At 31.1% G+C, this 17,471-nt stretch overlaps 1 protein-coding gene across 8 annotated transcripts in view; it reads left to right on the plus strand.

Annotated features, from left to right (window-relative positions):
* Window positions 1-17,241, plus strand: part of LOC134683114 (myelin regulatory factor-like) — a 93,654-nt gene extending 76,413 nt beyond the window's left edge. For 5 of the 8 annotated variants that reach the window (XM_063542200.1, XM_063542206.1, XM_063542205.1 and 2 more), the window contains 14 exons: window positions 679-892; window positions 1,560-1,760; window positions 2,222-2,446; window positions 3,528-3,706; window positions 5,894-6,070; window positions 6,548-6,643; window positions 6,986-7,089; window positions 7,387-7,539; window positions 9,650-9,726; window positions 10,133-10,271; window positions 13,428-13,599; window positions 15,227-15,329; window positions 16,588-16,647; window positions 16,994-17,241. In XM_063542200.1, coding sequence (XP_063398270.1) covers window positions 679-892; window positions 1,560-1,760; window positions 2,222-2,446; window positions 3,528-3,706; window positions 5,894-6,070; window positions 6,548-6,643; window positions 6,986-7,089; window positions 7,387-7,539; window positions 9,650-9,726; window positions 10,133-10,271; window positions 13,428-13,599; window positions 15,227-15,329; window positions 16,588-16,647; window positions 16,994-17,104 — 2,011 coding nt within the window. In that variant the 3' untranslated portion in view covers window positions 17,105-17,241. The remainder of the gene's footprint in view (window positions 1-678; window positions 893-1,559; window positions 1,761-2,221; window positions 2,447-3,527; window positions 3,707-5,893; window positions 6,071-6,547; window positions 6,644-6,985; window positions 7,090-7,386; window positions 7,540-9,649; window positions 9,727-10,132; window positions 10,272-13,427; window positions 13,600-15,226; window positions 15,330-16,587; window positions 16,648-16,993) is intronic. The other 3 variants (XM_063542201.1, XM_063542203.1, XM_063542202.1) reach the window with 3 other exon arrangements.
* The last annotated feature ends 230 nt before the right edge of the window (window positions 17,242-17,471 follow it).

Below are 17,471 nucleotides of genomic sequence, written 5' to 3' on the forward strand. Positions count from 1 at the left end.
AATTATAAATAAATGATAAAACAATGGTATTTCATCACAACAATAATAACTATAAGAAAAGAAAGACAAAAAACCATTTTAATTCTAAAATACATAAATTAGTAACAAATGACAAATGGAAAGATGTTTAAATGTAGAAGTATTTCTTAATGTCCTTAATTGGTTAGAATAATCAGTTTACCTACCAAAATTGGTGGTTCTCACCTGAAACTTCATCATCCACAACCAATAAAAACTCAATGTCAGGAAATAGTATTGAAAGTGGTGTTAAACATTAATCAATCAATGAAATCATAAGGCAAAACCTCTGTATATTGACATCAGTGTATAATGATTATAATTATATCCCCCTCCCCTGCAACCCCCCCCCCCCCCACCCCCCTTTTTGCAAAGGATGTTCTGTGTTGTATGGATATTTGTCTGTCAGAATGGTTGAAAGCCTTGATGGATATTATTGATACTTGGTATTATGTTTGCCCACTATCTCCAAAGACAATGTAAAGAATAAGGTTCATTCAAATCTGAAAACATGGCCTAACAAAATTCAATGTTAATTATGAAGATTCATTATTTTATATCTATTCAGTATTGTTATAAAATTAGCTTTAATAGTTCAAATAACTATAGCCCAGTCTTATGGTCACTAAATCTTACTGATATGTTATGTTTCTATTTCAGAGTGGATATTATACCAAATCAAACCAATAAAATGACTGTTGGTCGTCTACACTTTAGTGAGACAACTTCTAATAATATGAGAAAGAAAGGGCGACCTAATCCTGATCAGCGATACTTTATGTTAGTCGTGGCATTACATGCACACTGTGGTGACAATGATTATATGGTGGCAGCACAATCATCGGAGCGTTTGATTGTCAGGGTGAGTTTCAAGGTGATCAGAGATTTTTTTGCTTAGTGTGGATGGATGTAGGTATTTAGTTACGTTAGAATCATTCTACAATAACAACTATCGCCAGTCAATTACTTTTTGTAGCAAGATTACATTGAATAAAAATAAATATAACTTTTTTTCATGATGCTGCAACCTACCAACCAGGTGCTTGATAAGTCCCCCTAAGTACTTTATCATTGATTCAATATAAAAAAAAGAAGATGTGGTATGATTGGCAATAAGACAACTTTCCACAAGAGACCAAATGACACAGAAATTAACAGCTATAGGTCTCCTTACAGACTTCAACAATGAGCAAATCCCATACCACAATTCTGGCACATGTGTGAAAGAGAGATTATCAGAGAAAAGTTTTTATCATTTTAAACATTGCTATAAATGATTAATAAATGAATTGCTGTGCATTCATTATTGTTTGTTGAATATCAATTTTTGTGGATTTCATTGGTACAGGTGGACCAAGAAATTAAATGTTCAACCAATACAAAATTTCATTAGACTTGTATGCAGATTTCCAGCAAAACCATGAAAGTAAGTTTTCCTTATGCAATGAAAAATTGTTACCCACGAAAGTAAACGATTCTACAGTGTAATGAATTTACTGCATTTTATTTCTGATGATATATTTATTATGATGATTTTTCAGGCGTCCAATCCTGGTCAGTTTGACAGTGATGTAGATGTGATGTGGCAGAAAGCTCAGACTCCAGATGGAGTATACCATGTGGGTAGGGTAGGAGTAAACACTGACCACCCTGAAGAGGCACTGACTGTCCATGGTAACATGAGATTGACTGGTCATTTGCTCCAACCCTCAGATAAAAGGGTTAAAGATGATATTAAAGAGGTAAGATTATCATGTATTCAATTAAGATTTCCATTATTTTTAAGTTTGAAAGGCATGCTAGTTCATACTTTTCTGAACTCTTGTTTAAGAGGATTTTAGTTGTGATTCAGGCAGCCACATCATAAACAGTGAAGATTTACAGAAAATATTGTACAATTTCCAACATTAATTAGTTCAGTATTTCAACTGATTTTTTTCTTTTTTACATAAGTGGCTTTTGAATGTTAAATTGACAGCATCAACCTCATGAGGTTTTCTGTTTATAACATTTTCCCTCAATTTAACAAGTGAGAGTAAATATTTTTGTTGAAAACCTAAGCTGTATTTTGTTATTTAATACTAAATCTAGTGTGAATCATTTAATGTAAGAAGCCAGCGCTGTAGTCTCATATGATGTTATATATCTGCTTTACTTCAAAATTTTGATTAGTAAAACTAATGTGAGTTATCTTTCTTTGTAGGTTAATTCAAAGGATCAACTAAAGAATGTTGCTCAACTGAATATATACAAATATAAATATAAACAGGATTTCGCTGACACTGTAGGAATGCCTGAACATCAGCGCCATGATACTGGTGTATTGGCACAGGAAGTGCAAAATGTACTTCCTGATGCTGTCATGGAAACAGGGGATGTTGCACTGAATTCTGGGAAACAGGTTAATAACCTGTTAGTTGTAAATAAGGTGAGTTTGGTTTTCAAAACATAGAGAGATGCAAGATTGAAGACAAAGATATTGTAGTTTTGAATGGGCAGGAATCTTATTGGCAGATATACCTAGGCCATACATTGACCTATAATGGTTTACTTTTATGAATTGTTATTTGGATGGAGAGTTGTCTCATTGGCACTCCCACCACATCTTCCTATATCTATAGAGATATATGTAATGCAAGAAATCTTGTACAACTGGTAACTCATATATTTTTCTCTGTTTTATATACAATACACAAAGTTAAAAGATATATATCAATGGAAAATAAATAGCCAGTTAATTCAACCATTTGACAACATGATTTGTCTTTAATGATAACTGGTACATGTACTACAACTGTATTACTTAGGTGCTAAAAATATATGACAGTTCGATAACAAAATGTTACTTTTTCACAGAAATGTAATGTTATCATTTTCAAGGTGCGACAGGTCCCCACTCTATTATAGAAACTGATCTGAAGAAGGTCACATGAAATATATTAATCTTATCATTAAGGAGGGTTAATCTGATAAATTATTGATAAATAAAGTAATCACATATAAAATATTTAGTCCCGTTACTACCTGTAACATTGTCCCATACACCAACAGTTACTGTAAGTGTACCTAGTTATTATTTATTTTAAGTTTTTACTTACATTTTGACTTTAATTTTGGTATCCTCAGTCTTGATTTTGACCAATACATGTGATAGTCAAACATTTTTTTTTAATATTTATTTAGAAGAGTACTACAAGATAAATGCATTTTATAGCATCAATCTTAAACATTGATTAAGATATGCTTTACACATATAGCATCTTTCAATCTTTTTTTTTCAGGATCGTATTTTCATCGAGAATGTTGGTGCAGTTAAAGAATTGTGTAAAAGTCAAACACATTTTTTTTTAATATTTTTTCAGAAAGGAGTACTAAAAGTGAAATGCATTTTATAGCATCAATCTTTAATGATGATTTAAATATGTTTTACACACATCTTTGAATTTCATACTGTAAAAATATTTTCACTTAAAAAATAAAATCAATATCTGTTACTTTTATTTTTTCAGGATCGTATTTTCATGGAGAATGTTGGTGCAGTTAAAGAATTGTGTAAATTAACAGACAATTTAGAAGTGAGAATTGATGAACTTGAAAAAATGAACAAAAAATTATCCAAATTAAAACGTTACGATAGTTTAAAATCAACAGTCAGTTCGAAGTCATCATGTAGTGTTAGCACAGTAAGGTAAGTCATTATTACAATCATATGTTTACATTATCTGTCAAAGTATTTAAAAAGTTTTACTGAACCTCCGACTCAAACTTATTTGGCTTGTTTAATTTTGACAAAAATATTTAATTTTATCTTTTAACGAAAATGTATGAATTTCACAAAGATTGAACCACATATTCTATTGGGAAAATCTCCTTGGGTATATAGCAATTTGACAAACACTAATTTTGATCATTGAGATGCTTAATATTTCCTTAAAGACAACAGAATGTGATTACTCCAGATGTAATAATTTATCTTATTCCATATTTATAAACCTTTAGTAGGTTTTTCTATATGAAATGGATTTTGAATAAATAAGCATATTCACCTGTGGAAAAAGGATATTCACCGCGCCAAACGTCGTGTGCTTTTTCATATACAATTTTGGTAAAAAACGTTTGATTTACAATTGCTTTTGGTAAATATTTTCTATTACATTCATTTCTTTCGGAATATGGAATAAAACATTTACATTCAGCCGTTAGCCTCAGTGAATATCAGTTTTTCAAAAGTCAATAAAACCACACATTTACCTCATCAAAAGACAGTAATTGTATAATATTACACCCCTACTCCAGAGTTAATAATTTATCTTATTATACCTTACATATGTTACAAACAATTCTATTGGATAACACATAATCACGTGACATGGAATAATTCAGTTGATTTTCATTTGATTGCAAGGGAGGACGAATAACCCTTAAAATTCACACCAGCAGTGAATAACCCTATTATTCACCGGCGAATAACCTTTTGTGTGTCTAAATTTGCACTTGAGTTACTTCCCATGAAAATGACGTCACAGACGTAAATAATCAAAATGGCAGCGTACACGTTACACTTACAGCCCATCGAGAGACGAGGCAATTTAAAGCTTTGGAAATGAATAGAGTGCCAGCGTCTCATAGGGTAACGGTCCTTTCCAGGGCCATCAATATTTTACAAAAAGATTCTACTTTTGTTGTACATTCGAGAAATTCAATATTTTCAAACGTCATTTCATTTGTTTGCCTTGTAAAAAATATTGTATTTACTGTTAGCGATCGAAAGGCCCTTTATCTGTAAGTTCGATATAATAAAACAATTGTGGCCCCTTAGAATCGATGAATATCCAAAACTGTCAACCCTCAAAAGTTATTTCACTTCAGGCTGTGCCCTCAATGAAATAACCTTCTCGTGTTGACATCTCTTCAACGGGCCATAATTGTATAATATAACACCTCTACTTTAGGCGTGGGGCTGCCTTGCAATCAAATTGCCTGTCTACGTCCAACGAATGGTGTTATCTAAAGGTACCTTTCTCAGGCACTTTTGAACAGAATTACCTCATATTTGGTCAGCTGTCAGTGTTATTTGAAATATGAGTGTTATTAGAGGAATCTGTCAGACAGTTTCTTCCAATTAACTGATAATATGAATATGTTTATTGAACAGAAATATTTTAATTATGCTTTTCTCAAAACAGAATAGAATGGCTTCATATTTAGTCAGCAAATTAGTTTTTTATCACCAAATTGAAATTTTGACAATGACAATTCAAATGACAAAACTTGCCTAATTTATGTACAAAATAATGAACAAAAAACAGATTTGATACATTGCAACAAATGACAACCACTGCTTTACAGGCTCCTGACTTGGAACAGACATATAAATACAGACTGTGGCATGGTTAAACATGTTAGTGGGATCGTGACCCTCCCCCTAACCTTGGACATGGCTAGGTACTTGTACATTCTAACAACTATAAAAGACATGGAGTACAGATCTGAGAGTACTCATGGTTATTGACAGGTTGTAAAAAGCAAATTACAACAAATAAAAACATAAAAAAACCCATCAATTATAACAAAATGAGTAATTTCAATAACAAAATGATTACAAAAGTACTTATACACTACACACAGACTTTTATTCGATACAACACAGCAATATCATGTTTACCTGCAAAAGATATTTTATTAGCTGGACTAAAACCAAATCAGTATTATACCATCCTGATTACAACTGACAAACAATCATCTTAGATTCTAATTTAGTTACATATGCTCGTCCTGAACATGCATGAAATATACGCCACTGCGCATTCAGCAACCAACAATTGATCAATCAATAGTAACATATATGCAATTGTTTATTTAATTTTCTTTGCAGTAGTACACCACCAAAGAAATCATCATCATCATCACCAAGTCACAAATATCGTCATAGTTCATCGCACAATCATCAACATGGCAGCAGAAAGACGTCGCCTCCTACAGACAACGGATGGTGCAGCAATCGCTTTATACAAATAATAATTATCACCTTAATACTCATCATGGCTTTCTGGTAAGTATCATTTACAATATACAATACAATATTCTCATATATGAAAAAATAAGATGTGAAATGATTTCCTATGAGACAACTCTCCACACGAGACCAAATTACACAGAAGTTAATAAGTATAGGAGAGAAATAAAGATTCATGAACTTTACATTTCAGTCTTTTAGTAATAACTGTATTATATATATTTACATTTCAGACTTGTAGCAATAACTGTATTATATATATTTACATTTCAGACTTGTAGCAATAACTGTATTATATATATTTACATTTCAGACTTGTAGCAATAACTGTTTTATATATATTTACATTTCAGACTTGTAGCAATAACTGTATTATATATATTTACATTTCAGACTTGAAGCAATAACTGTATTAAATATATTTACATTTCAGACTTGTAGCAATAACTGTATTATATATATTTACATTTCAGACTTGTAGCAATAACTGTATTATATATATTTCCATTTCAGTCTTGTAGCAATAACTGTATTATATATATTGGAGAGACATAAAGATTCACAAGACACAACAAGTAGTTCACCCTCCGACAATGATGCTAAGTCACAGTAAGTCTATAACACAGAATATATGTGAGTTGCGTCAGATATAAATTGGCCTTACGCAAGTGCACATTCACATACACATGTGTACCACTTTGATTGGTTTAAGGAGAATTCAACTATGAAATAAAAGATGCATTTTGGTCTGTTGTAAAGGGTTGTTTTGACAACTCAATTGTGAAACAGTTACAGGCTTTTGGTAGATATTTTATTTCAAGCCGAAATAGTGATATTAACTTAAATTAGGTTTATTTTTATCCGACCAAGCCCATATGTAGAAATTAGGTAAAATGGCATTCTAGGTCTGTATTTATAAAGAGACTAATATCATCTCAATTTTTATTTCAGATTACATATTGGAGGAAAAAATCATACACTATCTACGACAACGTTGTCGTCTATCACACAATCTATACTGCATTCAACATCTATAAAATCTACCACCACAGCACGTAAGTTACCATCTAAGGGGCCAGCTGAAGCCTGCCCCCTGGTGGGGAGATGTGATATTTATTACACCAGGAATAATAATGAATTTATAGTAAAATTAAAAAGAATTTATGAGATCTATTTGAAATTTGAGTCTTTCACAGAAATTGAGAGTTTTAATTGAAATTCTTTCAAATTCATTTTGAAATTAATGAGTTTTATTTGAACTTTCTGGAAATGGTGAAGGGGTGAAACAAGCGCAAATCAATTTTGCACCAGATGAAAATAAAAATGATTTTCCATTTTATTTATATTTACAGACACTTCTGATGGATTGCCTGTGATACCACACGAACCTGGTGAATGTTTCTGTTGTCCTCCACCTTATCGGGACGATGAAGGAGGTTGGCCTTATCCATATGTCACTCCACAAATCATCATTCAGCCACAAAATAACCAACCCCCCTATATAAGTAAGTATCAGTAATTTGTCAATAAATATATAAGAAGATGTGGTATGAGTGCCAATGAGACAACTATCAATCCAAGTCACAATTTGTAAAATGTAAACCATTATAGCTTAGGTCTAAGTACATGGAACCTTGGCTCATAAGGAACAGCAAGATTTAAAGGGCTTTTGCCTTATTTCTATAAGTCACCTCATACACAAGTAATGAGCTTACTAAACATATTGGAATATAATTTTTGACCACTAATAATAAATCCACAATACATTAATTGAAAGCAATATTATTTTCTGGTTCAACAATACTTTAAAATTTAATGATTCCTACCATGCCTATATATAGATATAGGAAGATGTGGTATGAGTGCCAATGAGACAACTCTCCATCCAAGTCACAATTTGTAAAAGTAAACCATTATAGGTCAAGGTACAGTCTTCAACAAGTAGCCTAGGCTCACATCGAACAGAAAGCTATAAAGGGTCACAAAAATTACTAGTGTAAAACCTTTCAAACAGTAAAACCATCAATCTAATCTATATAAAAAGGAGCATTGAATGTTTAGTAATTTGTTCTGTTTTCTCAGCTCCCTTATTAAGAAATAAAACTATTAGATATTTTGGTCGTGAACATTCTTATGATAAGTTGCACAATGTAAAGGATTCTCAGATCTGCCCGTCCGTTTAATTATACATCCTGCTAGTTGATACTATAAGTTTTTAACCCACAGAGTATGGAATTATACATCCTGCTAGTTGATACTATAAGTTTTTAACCCACAGAGTATGGAATTATACATCCTGCTAGTTGATACTATAAGTTTTTAACCCACAGAGTATGGAATTATACATCCTGCTAGTTGATACTATAAGTTTTTAACCCACAGAGTATGGAATTATACATCCTGCTAGTTGATACTATAAGATTTTAACCCACAGAGTATGGAATTATACATCCTGCTAGTTGATACTATAAGTTTTTAACCCACAGAGTATGGAATTATACATCCTGCTAGTTGATACTATAAGTTTTTAACCCACAGAGTATGGAATTATACATCCTGCTAGTTGATACTATAAGTTTTTAACCCACAGAGTATGGAATTATACATCCTGCTAGTTGATACTATAAGATTTTAACCCACAGAGTATGGAATTATACATCCTGCTAGTTGATACTATAAGTTTTTAACCCACAGAGTATGGAATTATACATCCTGCTAGTTGATACTATAAGTTTTTAACCCACAGAGTATGGAATTATACATCCTGCTAGTTGATACTATAAGTTTTTAACCCACAGAGTATGGTATCATTGACTAATGGTAAGTGGTCTAGTATTGATTCATTGTTCACTGAATGATCAATAAGAATTCTTAAAAAAAAATGTGATAAAACATATGGACTGTGCGGGTATTATACATCCTGCTAGTTGATACTATAAGTTTTTAACCCACAGAGTATGGAATTATACATCCTGCTAGTTGATACTATAAGTTTTTAACCCACAGAGTATGGAATTATACATCCTGCTAGTTGATACTATAAGTTTTTAACCCACAGAGTATGGAATTATACATCCTGCTAGTTGATACTATAAGATTTTAACCCACAGAGTATGGAATTATACATCCTGCTAGTTGATACTATAAGTTTTTAACCCACAGAGTATGGAATTATACATCCTGCTAGTTGATACTATAAGTTTTTAACCCACAGAGTATGGAATTATACATCCTGCTAGTTGATACTATAAGTTTTTAACCCACAGAGTATGGTATCATTGACTAATGGTAAGTGGTCTAGTATTGATTCATTGTTCACTGAATGATCAATAAGAATTCTTAAAAAAAAATGTGATAAAACATATGGACTGTGCGGGTATTATACATCCTGCTAGTTGATACTATAAGTTTTTAACCCACAGAGTATGGTATCATTGACTAATGGTAAGTGGTCTAGTATTGATTCATTGTTTACTGAATGATCAATAAGAATTCTAAAAAAAAAATGTGATAAAACATATGGAATGTGCGAGTCCGTCATAGGTAGTCGCGGTCTTTAAAACACCCCCTAGTAGTAGATGATAACATTATATTTATAATTATTCTTTTTTACAGTTGTTGATAATAACCATACAGAGATGAACAACTCAAAGGAGGAGACCAATGAACTTCCTGGGGAGGAAAAAACTACAGTAAGTTTTATTTGTAGGGGGGGGGGGGGGGGGATTTTTTAATTTTTTTTGAAAGACTAATAGTACTTTGTTCAGAAGTATTATACTTAGATTTAGCAATAAATCACAAACCTTACATGGATTGAGCATATGAAACATGTTAAAATCAATGTTTTAATCGGATACTCTATAAAAATAAGCAGTCCTGGCTCAATTTTTCAAGGTCTTTGAAGTTTTCCCAGATTTTTTTTTACAAGGAACAAATTTAAATAATGGCAATCATATGATACATGTTTTAATATATACTGATTATAAATAATAAAATATGATATAACCCTGTTTGAAAAAAAAATTACTGATATTTTTGTTGTTTAGAATAATACAAAACTTATCTGATTTTAATAACCTAGAAAATTGTGAATTTCAGACCAAGAAACCTGATGATAATAACATCATTGTAGTTATAAACAACTCTAATGGACCACAATACAGTAACGTTGGCAACGTTAATACTAACGAGATACAAAACACATTGATCAGGAACAGAAGGAAGAAGAGACATGCGGGTAAGGGGTGATTTAAGGCATTCATATTAGTATTTATTTCTTAATGTTTGTGGATACCAATTTTTATGGATTGAGGAAAAAATGTACTTTTGAGGATAATTTGTTTTCATGGTTTTGTCACAGGCAAGGTTGCATAGAAGCCTTTAGAAAACTTGTTTTAGTTGAACTTTTGAATTTGTGGATTTAACTAATGTAAATTCAGAAATTATTGCGAGGTTTTTATTATTGTGAAAAATGTGACAGAGTTGTAAATGCAATAATTTAAACTTGCATTTTGAAATATTTTATATGAATTAATCAGGATTTTTCTCAAAATCGTAAAAATGAAAATCGCATTTAAGTCTAAATTGACAAAATCGCAATAAAAAATGCATGCAATTAATTTCTGAATTTACAGTATTCCAATGAACTCCTTAAAAATTCATTTTCCCACCAATACAAAAGATTATTTCTGTTTTTTAAATGAGATGTTTGACTGAAATCTCAGCTGAAGCTGCAAAATATCCTCGAATTTCAAAGAGTATTGATAATCAGATAATTGGTAATTTCCAAAGTAACTTCAATGACCTATGCCTATAACATTGTTTTGTTCCTATTCTACTTCTTTTCTCAATTGAATAGCATGATATGAAAAAATATCACAAAAATTTACAATACTTGGCTATCCCTTAAAAAGGCTGAAAGCTCATTTTCAATAGTTACAGCCTTCAATAGGTAAAATAAGGCCATAATAAGTAATAGGTTTGTTTGCCCAAACGCTACCTACCCAGAAAAAAACTGCCTTCTCAAATTCTTTTATTGTCCTGATTTGAAGAAGTTTTATTTTAATCAAATAGGTATGAAGACTAATAAACATCTGATACTTCAATTTCTTTTTTTGAAAAAAAAAGAAAATGCCTACCTACCTACCAGGGCTTCCAAAAAATATTTGAGCCAGCCGGACATTTCATATTTGATCCCGATTTTAATCCCTTAAGACTTAGTCACAAAAGGCAATTATGGTAATCAGATGGCCATTCCAATAATTGACATTACATTAAAAAAAAACACGATTTTAAACTTTACTTTGATATGATATGAATTTGATGTTCCGATGTTACTGTTAAATTGGCAGTGCATTATTCAAAGTGTGCACATCAGCGTGCTCCTATCTGCCTTAGACTTTTTATTTGTGCAAAATGACATTGTCAAAAACTTTACTTTCGTTTTCAACCGGATGTTGACTTGACAATGGTAAAACGTGGACCATAAACGGATACGTAAAATCCGTGTACATTTACAAAGCACGACTGAGAAAAAAAGCTCTTTCCACATTATTTCTTCGACAAAATAATTGACTTGAATTGAACGTTAGATACAGGTATCAATGATAATTTTAGCATTTTTAAAGAAATGTAGGATGCATTATTAAATTTTCCACCTGTGCACATGCGCACACGTGTTCTAGTTCATACGACGTAGTTCTGATGATTTTTTGTTTAAAACCTTTTTAAATTTTTCATCAAATCATGTTAATAAACTAATTTCTAATAATTTTAATCCTTTGGACTAAATACAAACCGCTGAAATGTAAGAAAATAATACAGATCTATTTATACGATGTCCGGTACTGACCATAGTTCACCTGTCACCTGAACAGGTAGATTTCAGCTGTCTAACTACTAATTAGCCTTGATTAAAATTAGAAAGTATTGAAGTAGGTGTTGTTTTGATAGTAGTTAATCATCATGTCACATTTATGACCGGAAATGTGTTGATGTTAAAGGCAAAAGGTGACGGTCAAAAAGATCGTGAATTATTTTAAAAATTACTGAAAAAGCCTTGAAAACTAAAAAGTATATGACCGTTTCATGCTTTGCCCAGCTGGTCTTTTACCGGACATTATATAAATGACCGGAATATATGACCGTTTTGGAAGCCCTGCTACCTACCCACTATCTTAACCTTTGGGTAGGGTTCGGTCAAACCAAAATATTTTTAAGTGTGATCTAAAGAGATGTCTTAAACCCATTCTATATAGTAAGCTATGAAAGGATCTGACAAGGTATAATAAAATGATGTCCAAAACCCATGCTATATAGTAAGCTATGAAAGGATCTGACAAGGTATAATAAAGAGTTGTCCAAAACCCATGCTATATAGTAAGCTATGAAAGGATCTGACAAGGTATAATAAAGAGTTGTCCAAAACCCATGCTATATAGTAAGCTATGAAAGGATCTGACAAGGTATAATAAAGAGTTGTCCAAAACCCATGCTATATAGTAAGCTATGAAAGGATCTGACAAGGTATAATAAAGAGTTGTCCAAAACCCATGCTATATAGTAAGCTATGAAAGGATCTGACAAGGTATAATAAAGAGTTGTCCTAAACCCATGCTATATAGTAAGCTATGAAAGGATCTGACAAGGTATAATAAAGAGATGTCCAAAACCCATGCTATATAGTAAGCTATGAAAGGATCTGACAAGGTATAATAAAGAGTTGTCCAAAACCCATGCTATATAGTAAGCTATGAAAGGATCTGACAAGGTATAATAAAGAGTTGTCCAAAACCCATGCTATATAGTAAGCTATGAAAGGATCTGACAAGGTATAATAAAGAGATGTCCAAAACCCATGCTATATAGTAAGCTATGAAAGGATCTGACAAGGTATAATAAAGAGTTGTCCAAAACCCATGCTATATAGTAAGCTATGAAAGGATCTGACAAGGTATAATAAAGAGATGTCCAAAACCCATGCTATATAGTAAGCTATGAAAGGATCTGACAAGGTATAATAAAGAGATGTCCAAAACCCATGCTATATAGTAAGCTATGAAAGGATCTGACAAGGTATAATAAAGAGATGTCCAAAACCCATGCTATATAGTAAGCTATGAAAGGATCTGACAAGGTATAATAAAGAGATGTCCTAAACCCATGCTATATAGTAAGCTATGAAAGGATCTGACAAGGTATAATAAAGAGATGTCTTAAACCTATACTATATAGTAAGCTATGAAAGGATCTGACAAGGTATAATAAAGAGATGTCCAAAACCCATGCTATATAGTAAGCTAGGTCCAGACAAGGCAAATATGACCAATGATATTCAAACTCCTTCATTAGAAATCACCTTAGGAATTGATTATATGTTTCTTATTTATTTCAGTTGACCTTCATGCAGAGATTATTGTCAGTCATTTAAACAAAACATTAGCAACAGTAGATGAAACCTATTGTGATACAGACCTTCATAATCCCTGTACAGCATACAATAAAACTTACATGGTTATATATAGTATGTTTTGGGACATAAGAACATCCTTTATGCTATCATTTGGGTAAGTTGATATAAAGGACCTAAAGTTTACATACTGTAAATTCAGAAATTATTGTGAGGTTTTTATTATTGCGAAAAATGCGACAGAGTTGGAAACGCAATAATTAAAACTCGTATTTTGAAATGTTTTATATGAATTAAACAGGATTTATCAAAATCGTAAAAATTAAAATCGCATTTAAGTCTAAAATGACAAAATCGCAATAATAAATGAACGCAATAATTTCTGAATTTACAATAGTTCAAAATGTTTGACCAGCAAGGTATCCTAGGGTCATTTTAAAACAGTTGTGGTATGATTGCTAATGAGACAATTCTCTTCAAGAGAACAAAATGTTTGATCAGTAAGATGTTCTATGGTCATTTAGTCTTGTTTAACTTAATTATATTTGAAAGATCATACTAGTTATCATAATCAGCAATTTAGAACTAATATAAATTCAGAATTTATTGCATGCTTTTATTATTGTGATTTTGTCATATTACACTAAATCACAATTTTGATTTTTGTGATATTGAGGAAGTTTCTGCTTTATTCATATAAAAAAAAATCAAAAAGTCAGTATAAATATTTGCGATTATAACCCAGTTTCATTTTTCTGAACAGTGATATTGTTTGCCTTAAATTATTGGAGAATAAAGGCTTTTTCCCCTGGAGAAGAATCCCAATTTGAAAAAAACATGGCTTTAAAATTATTCCCAAAAAGACAACTTTCTCTAGCTCACAAACTTGACATTAAAGTCCTTCAAACTTTTATTCAGGTTGTGAGTTAAACGCCCCAGTTTACACATCAATAACCTCTAGAAAAAATGTGTTTAACCCTTATAATATATCTTGTATGTGACAGGATTTGAACATTTATCCAATCCTTTTGTGTAAATAGAAGTAATACAAACAATAAAAATATTTAAATTGATGAAATATTTTCCACTGGATATTAAGCCACTAACAATCTATCAAACTCTGTCAGATAATAAATCTTACTCCTATTCTTCATTTCCAGATGAAATCGAAGTGGGTTTAATTCAGATTTTTGTCTAGGTTTTCACTTTAGTTGAAAAAGCGAGACATAGTGATCCTATATTCCGTGGTTGGTGGTGGCGTCTACAAATATTCACTCTGTTGTTAAAGTTTTTGAAATTTTAATAGCGCTCTTAAACTATCCTGGATTTCTACCAAATCTGTACAGAAGCTTGTTAATGATCATAAGATAGTATCCAGAGTAAACTTTTTAAAAACAAAATTCCTGTTTTCCAGTATTTTACCTATGAAAAGACTTAGTTTATCTGCCAGGAAACAAAACATTCACTCTGTGGTTAAAGTTTTTAAATTTTAATACTTTCTTGAACAATCCTGGATTTGTACCTAACAGGGACAGAAGCTTGTTTATGATAGAAAATCTAGTATCTAAAAGAAAATTTTGTTAAAATATTGTACCTGTTTATCTGTATACTAAGAATGGATTTATTTTTTCTTCCAATTAATATTACATACAGTCAGCAGTTAAAAGTTTATAAAACATTTATTAAATTCATTTTATGTTATTAATGGTTTTTTTTAATGTTTGTGCAAACATTTATGTAGGAAAAAAAGCAAACATATATTTTGTAATTATTTTTTTTTTCAGAGTATCATCAGATGTTAATGTGACTTTGTGTCTTACCAAAACACATCAAAATTGTGCTAGAAATATGAATTATAATGATCTGCATTATATACAACCTCATCAGGTAAGTCAAAATTGTGCTAGAAATCTGAATTATAATGATCTGCATTATATACAACCTCATCAGGTAAGACAAAATTGTGCTAGAAATCTGAATTATAATGATCTGCATTATATACAACCTCATCAGGTAAGACAAAATTGTGCTAAAAATCTGAATTATAACTATCTGCATTATATACAACCTCATCAGGTAAGTCAACATTGTGCTAGAAATCTTAATTATAACGATCTACATTATATACAACCTCATCAGGTAAGACAAAATCGTGCTAGAAATCTTAATTATAATGATCTGCATTATATACAACCTCATCAGGTAAGTGTCATTTCATGTTGTACTATCTTAGAAATATTCTTTGTTTTAAAAAGAATCCTTAATCAATTTTAAAAAAGATTTGAATATGAAACTAATCTGAATGTTATGTTTATAATGCTAATGCAGTAAGGATAACAACAAAAATTAGGCAAAGCTATAGAAAATAGTTGCTAAACTGTCTTGCAATAAGTAAAGAGTTATAGGGTTTTTGGGTAAAGATTGCATGAAATCTTTTAAGGCTTATCACTACCTTTTTGATAATAATAATAATAAATTTTGTTTATTAAAGTGTCACATATTGATTGCCATAAAACATATACAACAATTATAATATTTACACATAAAACAATCAATATCCAGCCATAAATACTGACTAATGAGATACAAAAACTATAGTAAATTGATCATAACATTCTGTACATCCTTTCCTATCACAAAACCATATTACACCTGTCCAGAATATTACACAACTATTGCAAGGTATCTGCTCTAAAAATATAAATAATGTCATTGTTGAATGAGTTATCTCCCATTTTATAGAACTTTAGTTGAATCAGCTACTGCAGTGCAATATTTAGTTTTACTTCCCTCTGATAAATTAAAGCAATCTCTACCCTATAGTGCTTACAAGCACTTTGATTCATGTCAAGTGATTTTTAAATTGCACAAGATTTTACATGCAATAAAGAAATAACTGTATTGTATTTGAAGATTTGAAGACGTCCATTGGTAGTGTATTCGAGTAAGTAAATCAATCTCAGTGAGATGATCAATGATAATCTATAATAAATACACTCTAACTATGGGTCACATTCTGTATGAAATATATTGTTGTGATACAATTAGTCAATATTATGATTTTATTGATTTTAAAAATAGTGTAAATTTTAAGAAATTCAAAACCTTGTAATTTTATCATAATATTTTTTTTTTTAAATTTCAGTGGCGTGTACCTGTAACACAATTCTTCACCAGTGATTATATATATAGAATTGCTGAAAAGGTATGTCATAAAAAAACATTATCATGCTGGGGTCTTCTATAGCTACCTTTGGGTTTTACTAATTGTGTTAGGCCTTGTAGAGACATGTAGTTGGTTGAATTTACTTCAAATCATACCACATCTCTTTATTTTTATATGAATGGACACTTTGTACAATAATGGAGATTTATTAGATTTATTAGTTTTGACCCTAATTTCAGAGTCCACTGAACACAGAAAATTATTGTGCCTTTCTAGCACCCGTATACGACCGACATATTCTTGTTAGTTAATGATGTAAACATATGGGCCAAGGGAGACAACTGCATGAGTAATATTTCTCATTATACTTTTGATTTTTTTACAGGGAACTGCAGATGTATGTTCATTACCCACAGAAAGACTGGGAGATTTTCATGAACACCATATAAGGTTTGTCCGAGAGTGTAATAAAGATTCTTGTCCTAGCAAGAAATGAGATTGTTCTAAGAACACAGATGCTGGATGATAATGTATGCATGAGAACACTGGTGTTAGATGTTCTACACAATAACACCAATGCTAGCTGATAATATCAGCACACTGGTGTACTAAGGGGAAAACGGTGACAGATCGAAGAATATATCAAATTTGTGTCAATTTAAATATTGACTAAACTTTTACTACTTGTTCATAGAATTTCTGTATTATTTTAAATGCAATATGTGATGTTTATTTTTGTTTGCTTTATAATCTTAGCTTTTGGATTATGTGTCTGGAAGTTATAGAAGTTTTGAATTTAATACAAAATTATTTTGTTAGAGTTTTAAGAAATACATTTAGTTTTTACAGTGGTAAACAGCATA

The sequence above is a fragment of the Mytilus trossulus genome, chromosome 9 (genome assembly GCF_036588685.1).
Source record: "Mytilus trossulus isolate FHL-02 chromosome 9, PNRI_Mtr1.1.1.hap1, whole genome shotgun sequence".
Taxonomy (NCBI): Eukaryota; Metazoa; Mollusca; class Bivalvia; order Mytilida; family Mytilidae; genus Mytilus; species Mytilus trossulus.